Source organism: Bombus affinis, chromosome 1 (genome assembly GCF_024516045.1).
Source record: "Bombus affinis isolate iyBomAffi1 chromosome 1, iyBomAffi1.2, whole genome shotgun sequence".
In the NCBI taxonomy this organism is placed as follows: Eukaryota; Metazoa; Arthropoda; class Insecta; order Hymenoptera; family Apidae; genus Bombus; species Bombus affinis.
Window position 1 is genome coordinate 19,327,929 of NC_066344.1, and position 25,842 is coordinate 19,353,770.

The following is a 25,842-nucleotide window of genomic DNA, read 5'->3' on the forward strand; positions in this document are numbered from 1 at the left end:
ACGAAAGAAACTTCTGGGACAACCTAATAACAGAGAACGAAATTTCAGAAAATGAATTCGGAAAATCGAGTAAAGAAGTCATTTAAAATTTTATGGCATTTTATTAACAAAGCTTAACAACCAATAAACAAGTGAAGTTTTATAGCGGTAACAAAGATGTATTACAGGGAAATTAAAATCGTACATTCAATATATACTATAGCATAAAATTCTGATCAAATTAATGGACTAAGATCGTTCTTAAAACTACTTGTACACGTAACTACTCGCTATTTTCCACCAGGAAACACAGAACGCATAAATAGGAAGGTGTAAACACTAGTACAACACTATTATAACATCTAGCATACATTACATTTTAACTAATCTAGCATGATATCTATTAGTTAGTTGTGTACTAGTGAACACCAGTTCATACATAAATGCATTTTCTTTAAACGTTGTCTATGAGGGCCAGTCCTTTTAAGGAACGCTATTGCAAACGCACATAGTTTCCTTGTAACATTTTACTTGCTTATTAACATACGTCACATTCATCGGATATCTAGTTACATGAATTGCAAACTAATAGTTTTACTTATACACATCAACATTATGCGATTCGTCGCCTATTCTCGTTTTTTCTAACTCTACCTTTTTTCTAGAATCTTAACGTCCTTTACAGTGCTAAAAGTTTTTTTTTGAAAAAGTAATATATATATTAATATATTAATATATTTAAATGTATATAAATATACATACATTTGTATTAGATGCCATTAATAACTATAATTTTTGTTAATAAATATATATATACGTATATCAATATATTAGAAATAATATATCAAAATTCGACATGCAAAGATTTAATGCAAAATTGTGTTTAAGTGAAAAGATTTTTGACTATTTTTTTGTAATATTTTATATTTTCTACATTAAAGTTTAACAACGATTAGCAGCATTATAATTTGACGTTAAGATTCTGTTATTACGAAGCGGTTATTAAAACATCAAAAACTTTAATTCTCAACACGAAACAGTCAGGACATCGACGTTTTTTTTTAACTTTGAGTAGTATATATATAGTTTGCATTAAACGCATCATTCATGCGTATATTGATAATGAACGTTGATTTTCTCCATTCTTTAAACGTAATTTGTGTACAGTCAGATATCTCATGTTCATATATTATGATCAGACGTAAAGAATTTTAATAGAAATAAAAGCCAGTGTTAAATAAGAACACATGCGTGTGTGTATAAATTTATCAAGTGCATGACATAATTTACAATTGATCAACGTGAGCATTGTACTCTAACTGTACTTCAATGAATTTCCATACACATAATAATGGAACTGACAAAGATCTAAACGATATCATACATGATTATAGTATAGTTATACACTATGCATTCCTAAATAATTCCACTTTGCAATTCTACCGTAACGAACATACAAACATCACAATAGCTTATCTCCCTTTTTCATGTTACCACAAGTGATTATATGTATATTATAAATTCTACACGGACTAGCGATTAATGGTATGAATGATCAAAGTTCGAGAAACATTTGTGAATTTCCTGCGACGTTGAAACGTGCGCGCTTAATAAACTTCACATATTGATCTGAAAATCTATATTTCGATAACTATTGACTGCAAAGATTGCACGATATAAATCATAACAGACGACCTATGTGTATAATCTTATATGTATAATGTGTTCTCTCAGTCGATCTAGCCTGGTGATTGACTTATTAATTTATGTGTAGTCTGTTGATTAAATCGCACATTTTACAATGAAGTACACAATGCTAGCTGTACTAATAATACCTTGACATCTCTTGCTCTATGCTAGTATGTATTCTAATAGTACGTAAAACGAATTATTTTGTTTACGGCAACTTATCATAGGTATAATATAATTGTGAGTAAAAAGACGAAAACCTATGATCACTAATGATTATGAAATTAGAAAACACTATATCTTCAAATTCTTTACGACTCTTTTTTGTTTTTTGAGATGGACTGTGACCGCACAATTTCGTTCAGAATACGAAAGTATTTAAAGCCACTCACACAATCGGATCTAAAACGTGCGAAATAATTTAATTCGCGGCATCGTACATTATATCAGAAAATATCACGAAGATATTAGAATTCTTTTATAGGGACATACGATGATCGTTCAATATTGAACGTTCAGTAACGAATCGTTTGCTTGTAAACGTTTGCATCGTTTCACAGCTTGTACGCTAAATGAATAGTCTCAGTGAATGTCCTCTTCAAGATTTTCGCTAACTTCCTTATGAAGTTCCTGTCAAAATATATATATTTATGTTTATTTTTTTTATCCGTAAAAATTTACGTCTATGTAACTTATCGATATGCACCCAGAAGCTTATCGTAATAAAGCGAATATGTATACATATTCTTTATCCACTTACAGAAATATATCGCTTAGATGCGTACATGAAACGTGTGTCATACAACGTACGATTACTGGTTATAGACATACAGATTGGTCGAATTTTCATTGATAGATTCCATAAACATACACTTATCAAGAACGCGTGATAAAGTTTCGAAAATTGAATTCTTACTCAAAGCCATAAATTTCATTTGCTATTCGATTATTGTTGTACACTTATGTATATTGAATCAGTGGATAATGGTCCTTTGATTTCGTAATTGATCTTCATGTACCTTATTGATCTTAAACTTGCCGATATTCTTTTTGCAATAAACTTAGTATTTTTACAATATGACATATGCTGAACATTTTCAATCATTATGTGCCGATTTGTATAAAAACATGTACATACATCGATTGAAGCAAATCTAATTTTTTTTAGATCGTACAAATTTTATTACTTTACGGACATATTGCTATTAGAGTAGGAGGGATGAAGATTAAAAAGTGCTTCTTTGTATATTTATCGTGTTTTATACGTATAGAAATATCGTATCTTTAAAGGTTTAAAGACCTCTCTTAATAGCATCCCATGAGAAACCAAAGCACCATTGAATGTTATACATTTCTATAGGACATTAACACGGTTATTACGTCTACCATGTACACACTCTCAAACACATTAGGTAGATCTCTCGTATCAGACATCCGTATGTGTATGTTTATTGTAATTATACTTATATCATTGATAGTTTTTTTCGCTGGAATGAGTTCTGGTTTTCACACGCTTCAATAACTTATTTTCAATATGTTTTTCGATAAATAACGAATTTTGCTAAATATCTTCATTACTGAAAATAGTTTTAATTACTGAAATTAAAATAGATTTGACTTTATATACAACAAATAATTTAATTTATATGCATTATGCATAAGTAAAAGTTTCTGTTTTATATAGTCATAAAAAATTTTTACGCACAATTAACGATCAGTTAATTAGTCCAGCAAAATAAAACTGCGTCAACATTATTACGTACGATACACTATATAAAAATCTTACAGTAACACTCGCAAATATATATGTATACGCCATTGCATAACGTCATATTCGCACTTACGCACACGTATAAACTTTCAAAATCTATTTGGCACTCTCCTAGTTTCATCAAAAAGGCGAGTACACTTGCTATATTCATCAATTCAAAGACATTGCATCGAGTATAGCTTTACTCCTTAGCTACATGTAGTTCTGCTTTATACTATACCTTAAGTTCTCCTTAACATTATGCGATCATTGGTCTAAGAAGGTATTTTGTTTTACATAAAAGATACGAATTATGTCGCGACTAAATTATCTTAAGGTAATCGTAGATGCATCTGGATATACATATAATAATTATAAATATAATTTAACCAGTCAACGTTTCAGAAACAAAGTTTGATAATGAATTTGTATAGACTATGTAACGTGTACATTTCGTGGTGATTCTTCAGTTAACTTTGGTCTTTATATCAACGTTAAGAATATAATATAGTCAATTAACATTGCATAAATAATGTTCGCGATTTTTTCTAAATTTTGATCTTTAAGTATTCAGAAACTTTTTTGATTTATAGCACAAGTAAATATTTGATTATGTGGTAATGTATTTGCAAGAATAACTAAATAATTTAAAGAAAGGGTTAAGTATATATGCTAGATAACGGAGAAATTAGGAAATATTAATGGAAAATAAATTGGAAATTATTAAGCTGCAGCGTAGTTTTTTGTGTCGAAATTTCTTCAGATATTGTACGTTTCTTTATACATATACATAGATCATAGAAGAAGATAAATATCTACGATAAAAGCACTATTCTAGACAGTCAATAGCTACAGTATGTATGTATTCCTCTTTTACGTAGATTTGCTGAATGCAGACAAATAAATTTCAATCCGTTCTTGTTCAGAATTTTATACGATATAATCTTGCGCATGATTGATATTTGATATAATTTTTGAAATTTCCATTTCCGATATACCTTAATATTAATATTTGTATAAATTTCATTCGAAGCTTCTCAAGTTTGATTCATTGCAAAATTTCTTGTGTATTTCAGCGAAAAAAGTATATTACAATGGAAAATTATCATGAAATTTGTAAAAATTAAAGTACCGTTCGTGTAAGCTCATTATTTAGGGTTGCTTAAATTTTATTTTGTACGTGTTACTTTTGATATCAATAAACTGAAGGCGATCGGTGTGATAGAAAAGAACACCGTTCGAAAAATATTTTATTCCCTGCAAAATTTGATTCGCATAAGTATCGTAAGTTCCATTTTGTTTCCAGATATGAATCAATTTGAAGAGGAATGCGCATTACGAGATCATAAATTACCTTTTCGATATTAATCATCAAGTATGTCATTTGACCACTTAATCATCATTTTAGTTTCTGTATATGCCTGTACCCAGCATTTCTCTGAACTGATCTGTTATTTTCTTTCTTTGTAACAGGCTTTTGATTGGGATATAAGAATCATTTTAAACATACAAGGGAAGGGTTCCTATGGGTCACTAGGCATCGACATACATTGAGAAGGATCCACGTTTTGATAATAGATCGTCTTGTCGTCTCAATGTCTGTCGTGCATTACATATACGTGCATTTTGATTTCGAGCTGTCAGCCATTGGTTTTTTTTTTTTCTTACACATTACTTACGTAGTAGATGATTCATATTTTTGTTTCTTTTACGACTAGATTTTAACGATTTAAACGCTCAGTATAGATTTTTCCAAGGCTGTTATGTGTTCCACTTGAAATGTAAATCAATATCACAATAATGTGTATTAAAATAAATATTCCATTCCGAGAAGTACTTATTTTAAATATTATGCGAACTATGATTATTTATATATATGGAATATTGCAGATGTTTGCTAGAGATTTTTGATAAATTTACGTAATTGAAATTTTGATATCAAATTAGGATATATCCCGCGAATGTTTTTCGTAAACGGACGTTTACAGAAATTCGTTTGATTATATAGTTTATAATTTATACATTTAAACCGTAAATTCGCCATAATTCATTATTTGATTTTTAAGTATTAAGATAACGTAGCAAAACTTTTCATAGTTTATATATTCGTATTATATTAGTTTTTGCTATCATTTTATGCACCGTTGCTTATTCTAATAACGTGATAGATGAAGCATCGATAAATCAATTAATTATATTCCGCAATCAATTTAAGCTTTCATAAGCTTTCATGAAGCAAGCAAATGAAAGATAAATAACGCCATAGAATTTATGGTGTTTTATTAGCTATGTACGCTGAAACTTCTCAGTTTTTCATGTCTATTAATTTCTTTAAATTTATTTCTTTAAATTTTACAATTTATTTTTTAATTAAAAATTGAAAAATTTGATGGAAAGTTAATCTTTTCAGCCGAGTTAATTCATATAATGTTCGAGTCAAGTTATGTCAATGCAAGAACTCGAATATTTTTCATGAATTATAGCGAATACGATATTTTATTGATTTAACAGTTTTTATAAAAACTATAGTGCATCATATAATTATGTTAGTAGACAAACATATCTTGCTTACATACATACATATGTACTTCGATAACAAAGAAATATAAGATGAACCGACGTTACGTAGAACAATGGATAATTTTATAATTTCTGGAAATGTAGAGGTTGACTAAAGTGAAATATTTTATTTCAATTTGTTGTAAAAGTACGCACGTGTGTCTGCCTATATCATGTAGGTGTTTTTATATTTATATTGTATATATGTAAATGTGATAATGATGAGATATGTTTATTATGTCAAATTTCTTAAAGAATACATCCTCTTCTTTCTGCATTATTATACAACAACGTAAATGTGTATGATCTATGATTAGCATTGTTTCAACCAAGATATACAAAGCAGTAATTCCGTTTTAATTGGAGTCGAATGTGAATACAGCATATACATCTTGTAGTCTTTCAACTGATGATGAAAAGAAGTTCGTACAGGATATTATAAGTGAACTGCACGAAGTGAAGATATTCATAGCAATTTTTCCACTTTCACTAGACGGAAAAATATGTTTTTATGTGTTCAAGATAAATAAATTTTAACTGTGTTAGGCATTTTTCTTTTAGGAGTTTAAGAAATATTTTATGTATATAATGTTACATATCTAAATCATTGTTAAATAAAGCATAGATACAACAAAATACAAAGGTATAGAATCGTTTGTTTTTTAAAATAGAAAAGGTTATTCCTGCTGAATTTAAAATTTTACGAAAGAAAAATACGAGAAGACATTTGAGAATCATGATAGAAGTGAAAGACAAATCTTTTGTATCGAACTTTTAATGACTTCTTCTTTTTCAAATGACTTCCAGTATGAGATTTAAAAGATCGCTATTTAAACTCAAGTGTGTTAAATATGCACGAATAAAGCGAAATCAAGTTCGTTAATATCTATCGAGGATACAAAATTACTTGATGAATTAGTGCAAATTAATATCTCGCACTATAATATATCCTCCTATAGTACCGCTAATAATTTTATAGTTGATACGACATTAAACTTCAATAAACTCTATAGAAATAGTTATAGCATAAAATAATGGATACAATAAATTTTTCTCTGTGTAACATCACCATGCTATACATTCTGTATTGCATCAGTTACACCATCGCGCACGACAACGATTATTAATGAGTTAATGATGTTATACCTAAATATCTAGTTCCCACCGTAGTCGAAGCAAAAATGTTTCTGTATTACGAAAAAGAGTGTCATCATTCGCAAAGCGATATTTCACGCAGAATAAATATATTATCTTACTAAATTGATACCGTTTGTCCTGCTTGTAGGTAAAGAGAGGTCTCCTTTGTTCAACAAACTCTTATCAAGTTGACAATGCTTAATGACGGCATCACGTATTACGACCACCGAGTAGCAGAAAGCAGAGTGTTGCGTTTTACACTTAATCACTTAAATTATTTTATTATTTTGATAAGCACATGCACGCGCATACGATATAATTTGTATACAAAGATGCACAACACTCGACGATGGGGACACATCTTATAAATCTAACATCTCTTAGGATTTTCTTCATTATGAACTGCCTTAACAGAAATTTTACACCACGTTTACACAACGTTTACCTGTGAAACGTATTGGTGTAATTTTTGTATTTTGTGTTTCAACGTGCAAGCGGCTATTCCGATCGTAATCAGAAATTAAGATGATTAATTTTATTTCTTCCCTATGTTGGAATTAGTTGTTCTTGTAGTACTTGGTGCTCCTGTCGAAATATATCTTTATTCATTCTCATGAATTTTCACATTAAAGAATCCTTTTGACAATTATCTTATTTTTCAGATCGAAGAGATGAAATTTTTGAATCACAACAAGGACATAATTTCATTTTTCATGAATTATCCTTTTCTCTCTTGAAATACCAACAAATTATTTTACAATTCTAAAAATTCTTTATTCAATAAAAGTGCAACAAAAATTAATTTCTGCATTTGTATTGTTATTTATTGTCGCCAAGTAGCAGATCTCTCGTGATACCATAAAATATCACGAAAAATATTATACTAAAAGCATCATTCCAACATACGGAGAATCTTCAAAGGAACGTTCGTCTTATTATATATTTTTTGATAAAATCTATGTTCTGTTCCTTTTCTCCTCACAACTCAATGTCATATATCCTTACTTTACATTCACGCATATTTTCTTCGGGCATTCAATTAACAAACATGATTTCAATTAGCGTACACACAAGGTAATGTATGGTTTCTTGTAAATATGTACCTGCTGAATATCATCAGACGAAATGTGCTATAAACACAGATATGTAGATTTTTATAGAGACCGTAAGTGTGAAATAAAACAGAATTTGCGGTAATCAGTCACCATGAATGGAGAAGTGAAAGTCTTGCTCAGGCTCGTTTCTGGTACACCCCCTTCACCAACGTCCACGCTAAGATCCTTTTTACAAGGTCATACGTGGCGAGCGGTGGAGGGGGTCTGGCCGCTATGCTTGGTCCACCTCGTGACAAACTTCCATATAGTCTGGATTATGCATTATATCCTTTATCATGTCCTTTAGGATCGGATAACGGGGAAAGATTGGATACACTTTTGAGCCATTGTATTCCTCCTGTGGGAAACAGAGCATTAGTATTATTAACATAAGATAGGTCTTCATCATGGTCTATGGCAAAATAGCGAGTAATTGTAAGTTGGTAAATGAAAAAATTAAAGAACTCATGATAAAAACAATTTCTGTCCACGTTTATTTTTCTCCGTGACAGCGCAAGATTGCTCTAGCATTTTTAATTTCTATTCAAAGCAATTTAATTTTTTAAACAAAATATTCATAATTATATAATAATATGTAAAATATACACAATTCCTGAGTGAGTGTATTTATAATCATATCGCAGAAAAACTATACCTATTTAATTAAATCATAGAGCCCTCGTGACAAAGGATTTTATAGAACTGGTTAATTTTCATTTGATAGTTAAAGTATAGATTATTTTTTATAACATTAATTCCACCCTGTTGTGAGTTTGCGTTATTATCTAAGAAGTAAAAAAATTTTACAAGTATTGTTTTTATTATCAACCCTCTTAATTGTATTGGTAATTTGCTTGGTAAGGGAAAGTTCGATAATTTCGATTTGGAAAGAATTAATGAACATTGTGGTTATATTTTTATATTTAGAATAACTATTAGATTATTATCAATGTTATCACATTGAATATTTTATTTTATCTTATAAAGTGAAAAGGCAAATAAAGAGGTCCTTTACCACTATGTGATAACTAAATTTATATAAGAAATTTATATAAGAAACCTTTCATATAGTTCATAATGATATTGTGGATGTTTATGCATTTAGAATTAGTGTAAATATATTAAAAATTGAATAAGGATAGGTACATGAGATTGCTAATGACCTTCGAAAGCAACATTAAAATGAGAAAAACAAAAAGTAAACGTATAATTGTATTTGTAAATTATGATATACTTGGATACAAATATACAATTATTTTATTCTAAAAAGTATGTTCCACATTTTTCTAGAAGCTTTAGACTAATAAGATGTAGATTAGAATTTGTTTCAAGCAATACGTTAAGGAACTGTCTGTCTAAGAAAAGCAACGCGAAGAAATCTTGATCAATCAGTGTCGGGAACTATTATTTCTTTACGAACTTTGTCAGGTTTGAAGTGAGCATTGTGGATAATAATACCAGGTATGTAAATATGGAACCGGAATTTTTGTATAGAAAATACACGTTTATTGTATGAAAATGATTAAAAATATTTTATTCGAAGTATTGCCCATCGCTAGCTGTACATTTTTCCCACCTGTCTGGCAATTGGTGGGTGTCACGCCAAAAAACTGTCGCTCTTTTGAGGCAAACCAGTCATCGAGGCATTTTCGTACATTTTCGTAAGAAATGAAATGCTGGCCAGAAAGTGCGTGTCCCATCGATGCAAATAAATAGTAATCGGACGGAGCCAAGTCTGGTGAGCAAGCCGCGTGCGAAAGTATTTCCCAACTGAACGCTTCAATCATTTCCATGACCGGCTTTGCTGTATGTGATGGTGCATTATCATGAAGCAAAATTACTTTGTGTTGCCTTTTTTGATATTCTGGTCGTTTTTCATGCAAAGCTTGATTCAAATCGATCATTTGTTGTCGGTGGCGCTCAGTATTAACTGTTTCGCCAAGTTTTAATAGCTCATAATAGATCACACCCTTCTGATCTACGTTCTTCGTTCCTCACGTCAAAATTGCCACTTCTGAATTTTTTAAACCACTCAAAGCACTGTGATTTACCAAGAGCATGCTCACTGTAAGCTTCGACAAGCATTCGATGCGATTCTGCAGCAGTTTTCTTCAAATGGTAACAGAAAACCAATGCTGTCCGCAAATCGTAGTTTCCAGGCACAAAATTCGACATGCTCAACGCTATTACAAACTATGCTGTTGTATGAAACTTGTATTGTTCTAAGTCAAAAATGTATGTGAGATGGCAACAAAGACTTTTGGCATCAATGACGCAGTTTAGTGATAACTACATTATCAGCTAGGACCATCTATAGGTAAATTCCGGTTTCATATTTACAGGTCTGATAAATCTATATGGGCAGCGCAGCGCTAAGTTATTCCTACTTTATTCATTTTGGTCGTACCATTTCTTCTTAAATGACCGGCATTTTTGCATTTATAAGACAACGTGAGCAAACGTTTTTTACTTTGAACAATAGCTCCGTTGACGCAAACAAATTTTCATAATTTTACGAACAATCATTTCTTTTCTCTGTTGAATAACTTCTTTTATAGTTACTCTGTTTGGATAATGAAGGACGAGGAAATAAAGTGGGATTTACATATAAGATATGTATATATGTGTATTTGCATGATAAAAACATAAGGAAGGTTCTCGAGCGAGCATGTTTTCGAACATGTTTTTCAGGAATTATTTATCAACTTATTCAGTTTCGATACATGTAAATGAATGAAAAAATGACATGTGAAGCAAAGAATAATTTGGTTTACTTAGTTTATAAATACCTTTAAGTCTCGAATGAGATTTCTCAGCCCCGTGTACTTTTTCAATAGTCTGTACAGGTCGTTAGTCATTTGGGTGTTCTCTGCTTCAATTTGAGCTGTTGTCATACCTATACATACAAATAAATATGATGTATATATATAATGTTTAATTCTGGATAATTCAGGGATCGATTCTTAAGTCTGAAAATCGACTTTATTGCAACAATACTTAAATAAAATACAGAGGTAAACAACAATTAATAATAATTAATAACAATGAATAATAATGAATAACAAAGCTTTGTACAAGGTCTACCTGAAAATCGAGAATCGATTTTCCACGTCCTAAACAACCGCTCTTCCTCTATAAATTTTCAATACTCTAAATAATAATTTCCTTCTTGTGACCGTGTCTATTTCTAATGGTCGAAATCCTTCTTTTTCTCAGACTGTCTGCCTGTGTAATGACTGTTTGGCAAATCGGTTATCCGTAACGACAAATAAGGTCACATTGTCCGTTAAACAGAGAAAGTCCTTTTGTTTATCCGCGTTTGAACTCTTAGGGAGTTTACATATATATATGTACAGAGGAATAAATCGATAGAGAACAAATGTAAAACCTATTACGTTCAATGAAAAACGTATATAACGTATATGCTATTTGATGCAATGCGTAATTAACTTAATCAGTAATTTATTTTAAAGTCATATTGGGCTTTATCTTTTTATGGCACGTTTAATATTTTCTATAAGAAGTTGTATCTCAATGTTTTACACATTAGTTACACAGTTATATTTATTTTCTTTCCATTTGCTTTATTCTATAGAATCGTCTATAAGATAGATAATTTTTAACACTAAAACTGTCTTAACAATAAAAATGACCAATTTGCAATTTTTCATAGTAATTTTTGTAGCACTATATGTATGTATATTTATGCATTCACGACGATGCATTTTGGGGAATTCGTGTGATTTTTCGTAAAATATGTAAATAAAAACTTGCATTTTCTTGAATTGTACATATATTTTTACACACCTTCCATTTTGACCTCTTTGGTGCAAGTTTTGTATTTTAGACGTCGGTAATAGTAGTATTAATGGCTTTGAAAAGTATGTCGTAATTAACCATAATTTGTAATAGGTGTATTTATATTACATAGAAAGAAAAAAAAAGCAACATTTGTATAGTTGTATATGTATAGATCTTAGGTAAGGATAGCGAAGAACTTAATTGTTTTAACCCCTTAATTTACAACTACGGGCATAGCCCGTAGTACGATGATCGTTCTCGGTCCAAAATTCTCGAACGTAAATCGTAGGTTAAGGGGTTAAAATTTTAGTTTAAAAATATATATTTAACAACAAAACTGAGTTAGTAAATTATTTTATTATTATCAAATGATTATGTTTGTCTTCAAATTGTAGTGTCAATTCTGATGAAATGGATGGTTGAAATGGTTTCAATGGGGACATAATTTGACGTGATTAATTTTTGTAAGAATATGTGTAGTGAACATATGAAGGTCAAGTTTGTTTTTTCAAATGAAATCATATATTTTTCATTACGTTAGTCGATCCAGCTCATAATTTTGCGTAAAAAAGAATAAATCTATTCATAATGTGGCGGCACTCGAGCACGGAACTTTCCAACGGCTTCGCAACACAAAGCGCTATACCTTCAAAGTGTAAGGCCGACGTGCCTAATGTGCCATCGATATCCCTACGGTTCTTCCGCCGAATGTTCGGAAGAATGCACGCGCGGCAACCGCCGCGGTACATCTAATAAACGCGTGTGTAGTAGGGATATCGAAGGGCAACTAAGGAAAGAATCCATTTGATTTCGAACAAAAGAGTCATTCTGCCTCAAGCCGCGAAGTGCGAAAGGTTCAGCATCATAGCGAAGCAAACATAAGCCGAGATACGCGATTGTAAACTCTCGATGGTTAATCATAAGTGTGAATCGTATAAATTGTTGACCTGTTGATTGTTAATAGTAATAAACTTTTTGTTGAACATCTGAGTATTCCTTCTGCACCTATCACGACATACCACCTCAATAACATAGGACCATTAATTTAAGAGATAATTTCATTTCAATTCGAATTCAATTCAAAGTGGCATAATTGGAACCACTGCGATAACTTTTCATATATATTTTATTTATTTTTATTTTTATTTTCGTAATATTCTCTAATAATCGCTACGACTTATTTTCGTAACATTTTTATTGAACTATGTTATAATATATCTAACGATATCATTGAAATAATATACATTCCATAATTCTTTCGTGACTAGCTATCTCCTTAAAATATTTATAAACCTTTCGTATGATATTATATATAGATAGTAACATTATAATATAATATTATAAATTAACAATATTATTTTTATTATTAAAATAGATACCTCCTTGAAAAGCAAACATATGTATGTGTAGTATTGGGGAAATATAGGTATAAATTTTTCCTGATACTATTTATAATTTATTTACAATAAATAAACTAACAGAAAACGATGGTTGTTTAACTTGAACTAAATGCAACAATCTTATTTTACTTCAACCACTCTCGCAATTCGACAACGCTAACAACTCTACTCTTCGACTTCTCGACTAACTCTGACCTCTCGACTCACTCTCACTTCTCGATCAACACCCTTTGAACCCAAATCGTAACCCTCCATTAGCGTTATTTTTTCCTTTCTTTAATCTCATCATGTCAACGCTCCGCAAGAACTAAGTGACCTTAGTCACATAGGCTTTCTTCCCTATGTAAACTAACAACTGCAGGACAGACGACATTGTTTTGCTCGATCTCTAGTCAAGCTTTTTTTACCATATTACATATGTTTAGCAATTATATCTCTAATCTATTGATTTTCAACTTTATATTTAAACACCTTATACATTGGAACAATCCATAATTATTATTGGAATAATCCATAAATGGAAAATTGATCTTCTGTAATAGAATTTCAACTCACTTTCGAGTCTTTCAATGCGTTCTCTTTTGGTATCAGCTTCCTCGGCCAGACGGGCCGAAGTTTTCACACCCTCCCCGCTTTTGTGGGTCTTCTCCATAATGGAACATGCGCGTAGAACAAAGGCAGGCACTGTTTCCTGTTTTTCCTGTTTAGGTATATCCACCAGTGTCCAGTATTGAGTCTCCAACTTGATGACATCCTATAAAGATAAAGTCATAGATGCCCTTGTATATTTAGAAATATAGATCATTTGACATATTTTTGCACCAACTTGTTTACTGTGACATTTAAGCATTAACTAGTTAGATAGAAACATATGAGATCTTTTATTTTAAATGAATGTTTTAATATCTTAATCTGAATTAAAATTACACGTAGAGTATTAGAAAAAGTTAGAAGCTAACTTCATTATTACGATATTTAGTAATTAATTAATAAAATAAAAACATTGAATTTTCTGTTTTTGAAAAATATTATATCTTGGTTTAAAAACATTTTAATATCTTAAACTTTGTCAAAACTATTTATACATTAATAAAAATATTTCTACATCAACTTCTTTATTCTGACGTTTAAAGATTAATTAACCATATACGAATATATTGCAGAAGTTTTGTTTTTGAAGCATATTATACCTTAAATTTAAAAAATGTTCCAATATTTTCAGTTTGGTAGATCTACTGAAAATTTTTTAATAAGAAACTTTTCCATAAAATTAAAAGTTAGTAACCAAAAAATAATTTCAATTCGATGGATTTTAGTTACATAAATAGAAGTATATATAATATAAAATACATAATCGACAAGAAAAGCAGGGAAGTCTTTTTAAAAGATTGTAAAGAGCAAATAAAATAAGTATGGAACACGTCCAAAAAATATTTAAAAATAAAATGATAGGACGGACTAAAAGTTCTTAAAGAGGAAAGGGTGAGGGTGATAAAGGAAAAGAAGGAGGAAAAACAAGAAAAAATGGAAAGAGGAGGGAAAAGCAAATCCACGAGCGATTCCTGGGGGACGAAAGGAAGAAAGAAAAGGGAGAAGCAAAGGAACGAGAAACGGGTAAGGGAAACACAGGAGGATAAAGAAAGAAAAGTGGTAGGAAATGAAGAAACACTAAACGAAGACATAGAAGAGGAAGAAGCACGGAAATCTCTGAAATTGACGAAAAAGAATAAAGCAGCAGAAGAAGATGAACTTAAAATCTCTGAAATTGACGAAAAAGAATAAAGCAGCAGATGAAGATGAACTTAAAGTTGAATTTTCAGGAAACCTACTCAGCAAACGGATGCCAAAATTGAGAGGACTTCTTAATGAAATGTGGATGAAAGAACAGCTAGCGAAAAACTGAGGAGAGATAAGTATTTTTCCAGTAATATAGAAGTAGCTTCCAATTACAGAGGAGCCATCCTCCCAATCCTTGAATATGAGTTAATGACGATTAAGTTATCAACAATGATTTTGGGAGGAAGAATCAGAAGATGAAAAGATACTGAAGGAAAGTCAGGCAAGCTTTTGATAAAAGAGAAGTATGCGAGATCATACATTTGTCTTAAATAGCTTAATCGATAACAAATTTTTAAAAAAGGCAGAAAACTATATCTTGCATTTAAAGATTTTAAGGTCTTCGATTTATCTGAGACAGGGAACTGATGTTCAAAATGAATGGATAATGATGGAAATGCAAAATGATGGAAAAATGAATGGATTCAAAATGAATCAATAGATATAAATACTTGGGGCATTGCATCGCAGCGAAAATCTGAAAAACCGCGAATACAGCAGGGAGCTTGGTGAGAAAAATAGAAATTGGAGACTTGAAAAGAAAGTTGTACTTAATAGATACACCAGTACAAGGTTCATGTATGGAGTGGAAGTACGGAGTTGGAAGAGAAGGAAGAAGAGGAAATAGAAAGGGCACAGAGAAGACGCCTGAAAATAGTTCTAGGATCAAATACCAATATCCCAGAATACATATGGAGAATGGAGTCTGACGTTAGGAGAATTAAGATAGCGTATTACAGATGGGAGTAGGTAGATGAGCCATAACTCATCAAATTGCAGACTTCCGCAGAATCGAAATCGAAGCGCCATCAGTATAGAAAAGAGAAGTAATTGATGTAATGGAAGAAGTAGAAACTGAAACAACATAGAAGATGACAAGAAAGCAGGAAAGATTTGAAGAAGAAAAAAAAGAGCTTAAAAGAGGGTTAAAAATAAAAGAACAGGGAAGGACGATTGGAGCAAACCTGATAAGTCAAGCTATTGTGATTGGTGCAAGATAGGAATGGAAATTGAAGAATATCTGGAAGACAGAATGGTGGAAGAGGAAGGAGCGGTAGCCAAGAATGGGCAAGTGTGACAGTGTTGTAAAGAGCAGGGAAAAGGGCGTTTAGGGTGAAAAAATGTAAGGTATACAGAGAATATGGAACACATACACAGTTGCTTGGAAATCTTAAAGGATTTCTATTAAAATACATAAAACTTCTAATAAATAGATAATATAAAATGTATAATGTCGTATTGAAAAACAAAGTTTCCTGAAAAAATAAAAATAATTTTTATTCGAGATTTTATCTACTAAATTCAAGAATTTTGGTTTAATTAGAGAAACATAATATAGCTTACATTTATATAGTTTTAATAAAATATCAGAAAATATCATTTGTTTATCTACTGCAAATTGTATTTTTGTTAACATATCGATAGAAAGGAATATTTCTTTGGAAAGTGTAGATAAACACTTTCAGTATTATAGTATTGCGTAAATTCTGAGGAAAGAAATACAAGGAAAAGAGTTCAGAATGAATTAGTGTCCAAAGTAATTGGCTGTTACAGAATATCCCATCTTCTCATCTACGTACATTGACACGTTATATGAAACGAATAAAAGCAAAGAAAACCGTAGCTTCTATTCGGCTCGGAAAAGTTCGGAAAAGTTCGGAAAGAAAGCTATATATGTATGTATTGATTCAGACCAACTATTTTATTAGGATTCGTTCCTAATTTCAAACATAGAAATCCTTCGAATGATTCATGTCTTTTTTATTTATAAGAATATTTGTTAAAAGATCTATCGCTTCAAGTATTATTTGTATTTAAAAATTATTTATCGTTGATGTTTTGATGATATTGTAATCGTAAGTGTTAGATTATTAGGGCCGAAAGTGAATTTACATAATAATGTTGTTTAATAATTAGTATTGATGGCGAATTGATTTTTAAAATATTAATTTTATTGTTGGAAATTGAACCTGAAGTTTGTATCTACGATCTTAATCAAAGTAAACTTTACACCTTTCTACTCAGTTAACATATACCAATGTTATTAACATTCGTTACTAGACAAAAAGATGTACGGAAGGGAACACGGTCAGTGGATTTTATTGTACAATTGTAGACAAAGATGCAACTGTGTTAGGAACGAAATTGTTTTTTGTTCGCTATGTTTTCACGTACCTATATTCGTATACTATTCATATTAACGGAACCACGAAAATAATTTATTGTCTTTCATAAATGTCTGGATTGCATTTATGGTATGTACCTGTTATGAAACTAAAGATAATCCTATTAAAATGTAACACAATCTAGATTACTAGACTTTAATAATACACTGGAAAAGTTTACTTACATTTTCTTTCATAGAAATCCTGTTTAGTCTAGTATTAACGAATAAAATCAATATTATCTAATATATGCCATTTAATAAAATGAATATTTTTTATTTAAATATTAACACTACAACGATTCACTTCATATTAAAAATTGATAAAATATAGTTTTCATAGTATAAATGAATATAGAAGTATCTTTAATGTTAATTATACTGATATTTAAAATCTATTAAGTAATGTTTCACGTTGATGAGTATGTTATAAATTACGTTGAAATTACGTATAGATAACGTTGAATACTAATTTATTAATCTTTAAGAATACAATATTATAATTACCTTAATCATTAGTTTTAACAGGTTGTAACGTTGAAATACGTTACGAACTTGTTTGCTATCAGTATATTTGCACATGAGTTCAACGAGGGCACGTTTAGCGATCTCGTAACTTCCATCGAGGCGTATCCTTACGATTCTTAATCTTTCGTTTGTTTCAATCACCTCTTCTTTAGTTTGTCCACCTACATTAACAAATATAATAGAATATTTTTCCACATTACGTACATTCTATATATTCTTAAACTTTCAAGCTTCTTATAAATGCATAAACATCCACAATTTACTAATAATCCAGAAGTAATTGTGTGAATGAGGTTCCTTAATTTTAAAATATTTTAATAGGCTAGTTTAATTTAACATAATTTTACAGATATTTTTTATTATTATTATGTAAAATATAGGATACAAAATAGGATCAGGTTCCAAAAATTACATAACCTAATCCAAACTGCTGAGTATTTCTTATAAGTCGATTATGAATGTTTATGCAAATTCATATTCTTATGAATATAATTAAAGAAATGGAGTCTAACTAGAAATCTGTATCGTTTATTAGATATCATCACGGTATTGTATTTTAAATATTTTTCCATATATAAACACTAGTAGTCTATTTATCATTTATGATTCAATGATTTTTGAGGTTATACATTCCTATATATGCATGTTTTATCGAAGGAATAAGCAAAATATTAAGCCTTCCATTTTTTGAACTGTGGTCAAAAATTCTTTTTCATTAATTATTAATAATAAAAACATCTTAATCTGATTTTTTGAGAAGACATAATGCATCAGCACTAGGATCAGCATTCTTAAGAACAATATTTATCATTTTGTGAGATAATAACTTGCCCAAATACTATTTTGAATTTGGAAATTAATAATATTCTATAATTTTGTAATGAATAATTCCAAAAATGATGATTAAACAAACATGAATATATGTTTCATTTTCGCTAAATATGACTAGTTTACAAAAATGTAAATTATTAATTTTAATATTTATTGAACAATCTATGTATGACACACATATATCTATAAGGACATACATACAATAAATAAAGCTTAAATATACAATAACATTAGTACTAGTTTAATTAAATTTCATTGATATTTACTTCCACACCTGTCCATTTATTTTTGGCCATAACTCCATATATCTGATTAATTAAAAATGTAGTGTTATGTCGCGTAATATATCTGCACTCAATAAACCTAAAGACCCACCACAAAACTTGAACTTTTTCACATCATTGTTTCAACATATGTTTTTCAGTTAATATGTTTGTCCTAAAGGATTTTCTAATCCTAGAAATGTTTTCGGTTTATGGTTGGTTCTTAGAGAAATCCTTGGGTTTATTATGTGCTTTTAAAAATTACGAAGAAAGCGGGTAGTGATCTAGCAGAAAATCTGGCTTTTGCCCTTAAACAAAACACCAAGTAGCAACATTTGTAGGAGGTTTCCTTCCCCTCTCATCACTCATTAATATTGACTAGAACCAATGGACATCGCAGATCGTTGCCTTCATCTTACTAATAAAAAGTGTGAGCTACGAATCAGCTTTCTTCGTTCAAAAAACCACACCCACACCGAGTTTTCCTCTGTAATTGCATGACAGTGGAACTCAGTCTATTCGATTGTTACTTCTGCTACATCAAGAAAGTCACCTTGTTCTTATATTCAACTGTAAGGGCCTTGCTTTACTACGAAAGAACATTCAGTGCACATCTATCGGAGTGTTGGAAATATGAATTTTATAACCCTGTTAATCGCAGTGTCAATCACCCCTATTATCCCAAAAGAAATAAGGGGATCGATCTGTTCGTCGTGTCGATTCTTATAATCGTAATGGAAATTTACGACTCTCGTTGACGCGCTTCCTCGCGATCGTATCTCCCCCCGAAAGATCGAAAATACATGGTTCTTTGAGCCGGATCACGTGCCATTGAAAAGTGCACTCACCAGTGACCATACAGTGTCACGTGAAATCAACATTCCATCGATTTAATCACCTAATCAAAGGAGCAGCCATCGGAAAGGAACTCCTCCCTCGCTAAGCATATACGCGATCGCACGCTGCACAGTAACGAGTAGCAACCGATTCCCGGACCAACGTCCAGTTTTTCAAGGTAAGATCGTTGAAGCTATTAAACTAAAACATGGCCCACGCTGAACAGACCAGCACATTGCGGCGGAGACGAAACGCCTTAATCGATCGATTGACACTCACGAAGCGTCAACTCGACGAATATGAAGAGTCCGGACGGGTAAGTAAGAACTACCTAATATCTTGCCGCAAATCGTTCGACGAGAATCATTATACCAACTGTGGATGTAAAAGTTCCTACTTTAATTCTATTCATGATCTAACAACCGACCATTTGGCACATGGCCAATACCTTATTTCTAGCAGTTGGTATGAACATCTTTATCCCAATTCTCCGGCATTACTATACCGCAAACAAGTACAAGTTTTAGGAAATCGACATTTAAGATCGTTGTTGTTATTTTATATTTTAGAGGTAGGATCGCGTTAGTTATTATTATATTATCTGGGTAATAAATCCACACTTCTCGGAGCAGAAAAACCTTTATTGCACACACTTGAAAGGAACACGAACGAAAAAATGAAAGAATAAACAAGAGAAGTCTTAAAACTATCGATCAGGTCTATCGACCGTGTCTAGTAATAATTTTTAGTTACTTCTTTTGTAACTAGCCGTCAGCATATAGATGGCGAGCGAGAACTCACGTTGTCATTTTCAACAATCGTACAATAATCGTTTAATGGGGTAACTTTCCCTCGAATTTTAAATTGTCTGGATATTAAAATTATTTGTTACTGCTGGAAGGTTACACACTTTTGGAAAGTTTTAAGGCATTACACAGAATATATTAGGTCATCTCATAAGTTCGAGCCGACTTTTGTGTATATATTTCATGTGTCGATTTATAAACATACGACGATAAGGGACCAATGCACTTGAAAAATGGGAAGAAGTTGTACAACGAGAGGGGGATTACATTTTTTCATGAAAATGAAAGGTATGTAAACAATCTTAACATATATAACCGCTCGAAAAACGGAAGGAACTTATGGGATGACCTAATAATTTCAATTAATTTTGGAGATACGTAACGAACCAACATTATCGATATAATGCGTATAAATGGAAATTAAATTTTCGCACAATAACGTAAGAACATCAAGAAAAGAAAAGTTAAAAGTAATACATGTATTTAAAATTAATGTGAAATAATATATTAATAGAACGGTAATAAACAATAACTGCTTTAATCCTTTGACAATGCAATAAAATGACAAGGAGTTCAGGAATAATGTAAGAAAGGATCGGTGTTCTACGTTTGTTCTTCTCACACGCCAATCGAAGACTATCTTCCGTTTTTTTTGTTGACATTTGCATTCACATACATACACACACACTCGCACCCGTTCAGGAATCAGCCATCGGTCGCATCTCGGCATCGGTATCGGTATCTCAAAGATACTTTATATTTTTGCCGCAGTTATATTCCATTCTTAAACTCGGCATTTTCTAACGCATTTTCGTCTTCCAATGCTACGCATCGCTATCACTATTACAATTAACCCTTTGAGTGCTATGGGCGCATATACGCGCCTGACGAAAGCTATCAGTGTGAACTAAGGACACATATATTCGTTTTCTGTAAGTGCCCGGCGTGAATTAAGGACGCATGTATGGGTTTGTCAATTTTTCCGAACACCTATGCAGAAGTAATACTATTACGTTTGTGTGAGATAAATATAAATGCATTCCTTAGTAACGGCAGTAAACAAATGCCAATAATGCCTCGTTATAACAGTTGTCTACCTATTTCGCGGACAGTCGCATCTAATTATCAAGAAGGAAATGTGTTGTTTGTGTGAAAAATAAGAGAATGCAGAAAATGCGATGTCGGATTATGTATCGATAATTGTTTTGAAATTTTTCGCACACAACTGAATTATTAACTTGTGTTATATTTACTAAATTTAGTTTCCTAGTTTATTGTTGTCTAGTTTATTGTAAATTTCAATGTTTATAATACATAATTAATACTAAAAAATAACGCTCTTGAATCATTTAATCTCGTGCAAAAGAATTACTATAACTTATTACGATTTGCACTTTGAATAGTCAATCAACAGAGTTCAGTCTAACGAAAAAGTATTCCGTCCACAGCGATCGTCAGCGCTAGACAGGCGCCGTCCGTACGGACCGCATAGGCCGCGAGTATTCAACACTCAAAGGGTTAAACGATTTCACATAATCTTCGGCCGTGCTGATTACCGAAAGTCCTTCACAATCACTCACATGAACTATTTCATACAGATCACTACGTTTAACTCTATTTATCCTATATGTCCTAAATATTTCTGTTTCAATTTGAGCATCGGTCCAAACTGTATTCGTTCGGTAAACACTAGGTCACTTCTTTTGTATTTCCTCGCTATCAAACATTTCCGATTGTACGTTTTCTTATTGTCTTCCTGCATTTTTAATAGATTTTGCTTTGCCATTACTTTCAGTTTGTCACGACTTTCCTGAAACTCTTGGATCATCTCTTGCTCAATGAGCGTAATAATTTCTTGATCTCGTTTATATCGCATTCGCGTACAGAAAATAACCTGGGACAATGCCGTCATACCTATACCGCATTAGTAAATACTATTGCGATATCGTTGTACTTATCAACACGTTTATACCATTGATCAGATATCATTTATAGATAACTTTGTAAGCACTGATATTAGCATCTTTACTGCTTGCTCCATTTGACCATTGTTTCTTAACGCTTCCTCAGTTCTTTCGTCGTTACAATAGCTTTGGATATTAAAAGAAGTAAACGTAGATCCTTTATCAGAAATAATCCACTTGGCGTTTCCAAAAATCTTTTATTATCGGTACGACTATCAAGTTTCGGTTATCTTTCGCTTACAACGTCATTTTCCATGAAATAAATTTCGTACAACTCCTTCTGAAGTATAGTTCTAATTGCACGTAATCTCGTCTCCTCTAATCGTTTTCTTTTTTCATCGTTTGTAACCGATTCGCTATAACTAATACTGTTTATCTACTAAGTACATCTACGTGTTTAAACAGTGATCCGATGTTCTGTGCTATATTCAAATTCTTTAAGTGTTAATACTAAACGCGCTACTTTCGATAGAAGATCCCTTTTCTTAAACTGCATTAATTATTACTAGATCTTCTAATACATAAGAATGGTATTTCTTCTTGTTAGTCGTTTTTGTTACAATAGGAATGAACTGGATGAAACCTATCCTTTGTCATTCTATAACCCATTAGTAATAAGTGGCATCGGAAACTAATCTCGTTTAATTCGTTTGATTAATTCGCGATAATCAATACAAACTCTGTGCGATACGTCTTTGTACTGGATTCGCATATTTACTTCTACTCGGCTGGATCACTCCTCTTCTCAGCTATTCGTCTAGCTGTTAGTTTAAAATATTCTTCTCCTTTGGAGCTAATCTGTGTGATTTCAAATTCTGCGGCGTGATCGGCGATTCGTCGCCCAATACTGCTACGGATTTAGAATTCGTGTTTATCTCGATCGCTGGTGCGTATTTCGCCATCATTGTCTCTAATTTATCTTTATATTCAAGCTTAACGTCTAGTTCGTCTTCGTTATTTTCTTCTTGCTCCTCCCTCCCCTCGATGATTTTACCGGTGTCACTGGTTCTTTTTCTGTAGTATTGGCGGTACTTTTTCTATTGTTATTAACTCACTCTGTCTCAGTATCACCTCAACACTTCCCAAAAGGTCTTGTCTTAATATCGTGTGTAGAATCGTGTCGGTCGGCACCACAAAAGTTCCAATTTGTATGCTTCAGGGTTTATCATCCTGTTCTCTTCGAAGGTGCCGATCACTTTCGTAATTGCGTTGCCGACTCCCTCAATGTTTCGTCGGTGCCTATCTTTCCTCATTAACGTTCCATTTCACTTTCAAATTTCACGTTCCAATTGGAACGCGTTGTACCTCACCCGATTTCAATTTCGTGTGTATTTTTGTTTCTCTTTTTTCGCGTTCTCTTGTTTCATGTGTATCGTCCTGAACGGCGCTCGGATGACAGTTCGCAATTTGTCCGAACTTACTGCATTTATAGCATTTCGTGCCTTTTTTTCGTTCAGGGTAGCTTTTCGTCTTATAATCGCGCATGCCACAAATATTGCATCACAACGTTTTGTCTGCTTCATCAGGTTTCTTTTTTTTACTGTCCCTTTTGGTTCCAATTTTTCTTTTGCATGCGCGTTGGATTGTAATTTTTCTTTAATTCGGCCGTAGATGTCCTGACTGTTTTTCAATTGTTCTATCGTAGATACATCTATATATCAGATTAGCGTTAGGTTTAGGGGCGTGTAACGAATCTTCATTCGAACTGTCCATCGTTATTGTAAAATAGAGATTACATTTACTGGTATAAATATTGATTTTTACAAAGTTTGACAAATAACCATGATGATTAAACACTCGAGATGTTAGTGATAATGTTCTTAGGTTCAATAACGAATCCACGGTCAACGGGGTAACTCTTTGTTAAACGTAGAATATATTTTGAAGCACAAAGTAACGTTTGCTATGACGCTCGGTATAATACTGCACGTAAAGACGATGTGCAAACTCTCCAAAGTGATCGCAAGAATAAAAGACTGATGGAAATTTTCCTCTCCTTACGATCGCGTTTGTTCATTGCATATTGGTCGGGGATATCAACAAAATTCCAGTTGCCGTTGCTAGGCAGACCCCCTAGAGCTGACATTGCTCCTGCCCGGGGTGTGATTGTTAATACAACGTGTGTCCCACAATATTGGCACTTCTCTGTTAGGTAAAAACGTTCATCCCGTGGCCGTGGTCACGTTCGGCGACCAGTTGTGTCACCTCGAGCCCAAGCCCACCGTTACAAATCTCGGACAAACATAATAGGATTGAATCATAACAACTATTTCTAAGTCTTATCATTTAGGTACAGCTATAATAAATAGTCTAGAATAAAGTATTGGGATCTTCCCAAAAATTCCAAAAGAAAGGCCCCGATATCCTTTCATCTCCGACATATATATATTTTGCCTGATATAGAAACATTTTGTTCAGTTTTCTGTTCGGTATTCCGGCGATAATGTTTTCTATCGCGCGTTGTTTTAAGCGCGTTTTTATCCCATATTCCCCATGCTGGCTATTTCCATCATTGCAAACACATAGCTGTCTTCCCGTCTCGTTCGGTTTTCGTTGTCGACAGCTGTGCATGTATCTGTGCGCTATTTCAGCACTATTCTAAATTCATTTCTCAGTGTTGTTTTCAAGCTTGTCCACGATGTAATTCCTATGTGTGCTGCCACAAATTATCTTGTCGATCCTTTCAACATTCGTTTTCCATAGATAAACATTTGTAAATTATTCCACTGCAATAATGTACCTGTTTGTTCGAAATGATCAATCCACTTACGTACTGATAGTTTATCGTCGCCAGTGAAATATGAAAGTGATTTCTTGACGTCTCGTACTGTAAACGTGTTTGTTTGCGCTACTGTTTCCATCTTATATTTCTTTCCTTCGTGTCTTTCTTTGATACTATCTTTTCCTCATACTCTCTCTCTGATTCAGATTCTTTTTCTTCCGATTCCTCGATTTTCTTCTCCATGTGTCGTCTGCCTTCCTGGTACCTTTGCTTTCTTTCTACTGGTGCTTAAATGTACTTCATCAATTTTTCTCTTAATTCTTTAATTCTCATTTGGTTTATTCTTTCCATTTCCGTTTTATTTGCTGCTTTCGTTTCTACGACGATTCGGTGTCGTTCACTTTCTCCTACACTTGCTTACGAATCTCTCGAATAGCGTCATGTGCATGTTACAATTATTGTTTCCTTATCCGTATTAATCG

The 25,842-nt window shown here is 32.2% G+C and overlaps 1 protein-coding gene and 2 long non-coding RNA genes across 6 annotated transcripts in view; 2 read left to right on the forward strand and 1 right to left on the reverse strand.

Annotated features, from left to right (window-relative positions):
* The window catches only part of LOC126918242 (uncharacterized), a 487,823-nt gene that overhangs the window by 166,842 nt on the left and 295,139 nt on the right, over nt 1–25,842 (forward strand). The gene's annotated exons all lie outside the window — the stretch shown is intronic.
* The window catches only part of LOC126918005 (uncharacterized), a 327,710-nt gene continuing 301,949 nt past the window's right edge, over nt 82–25,842 (reverse strand). For all 4 annotated transcript variants that reach the window (XM_050725546.1, XM_050725536.1, XM_050725518.1 and 1 more), the window contains 4 exons: nt 17,917–18,098; nt 13,965–14,163; nt 10,998–11,104; nt 82–8,566 (listed from right to left, as the gene is read on the reverse strand). In XM_050725546.1, the coding sequence (XP_050581503.1) occupies nt 8,441–8,566; nt 10,998–11,104; nt 13,965–14,163; nt 17,917–18,098 (614 nt within the window). In that variant the 3' untranslated portion in view covers nt 82–8,440. The remainder of the gene's footprint in view (nt 8,567–10,997; nt 11,105–13,964; nt 14,164–17,916; nt 18,099–25,842) is intronic.
* The window catches only part of LOC126918236 (uncharacterized), a 241,084-nt gene continuing 224,616 nt past the window's right edge, over nt 9,375–25,842 (forward strand). The window contains exon 1 of the long non-coding RNA XR_007711280.1: nt 9,375–9,669. This is a non-coding gene — a long non-coding RNA (uncharacterized LOC126918236). The remainder of the gene's footprint in view (nt 9,670–25,842) is intronic.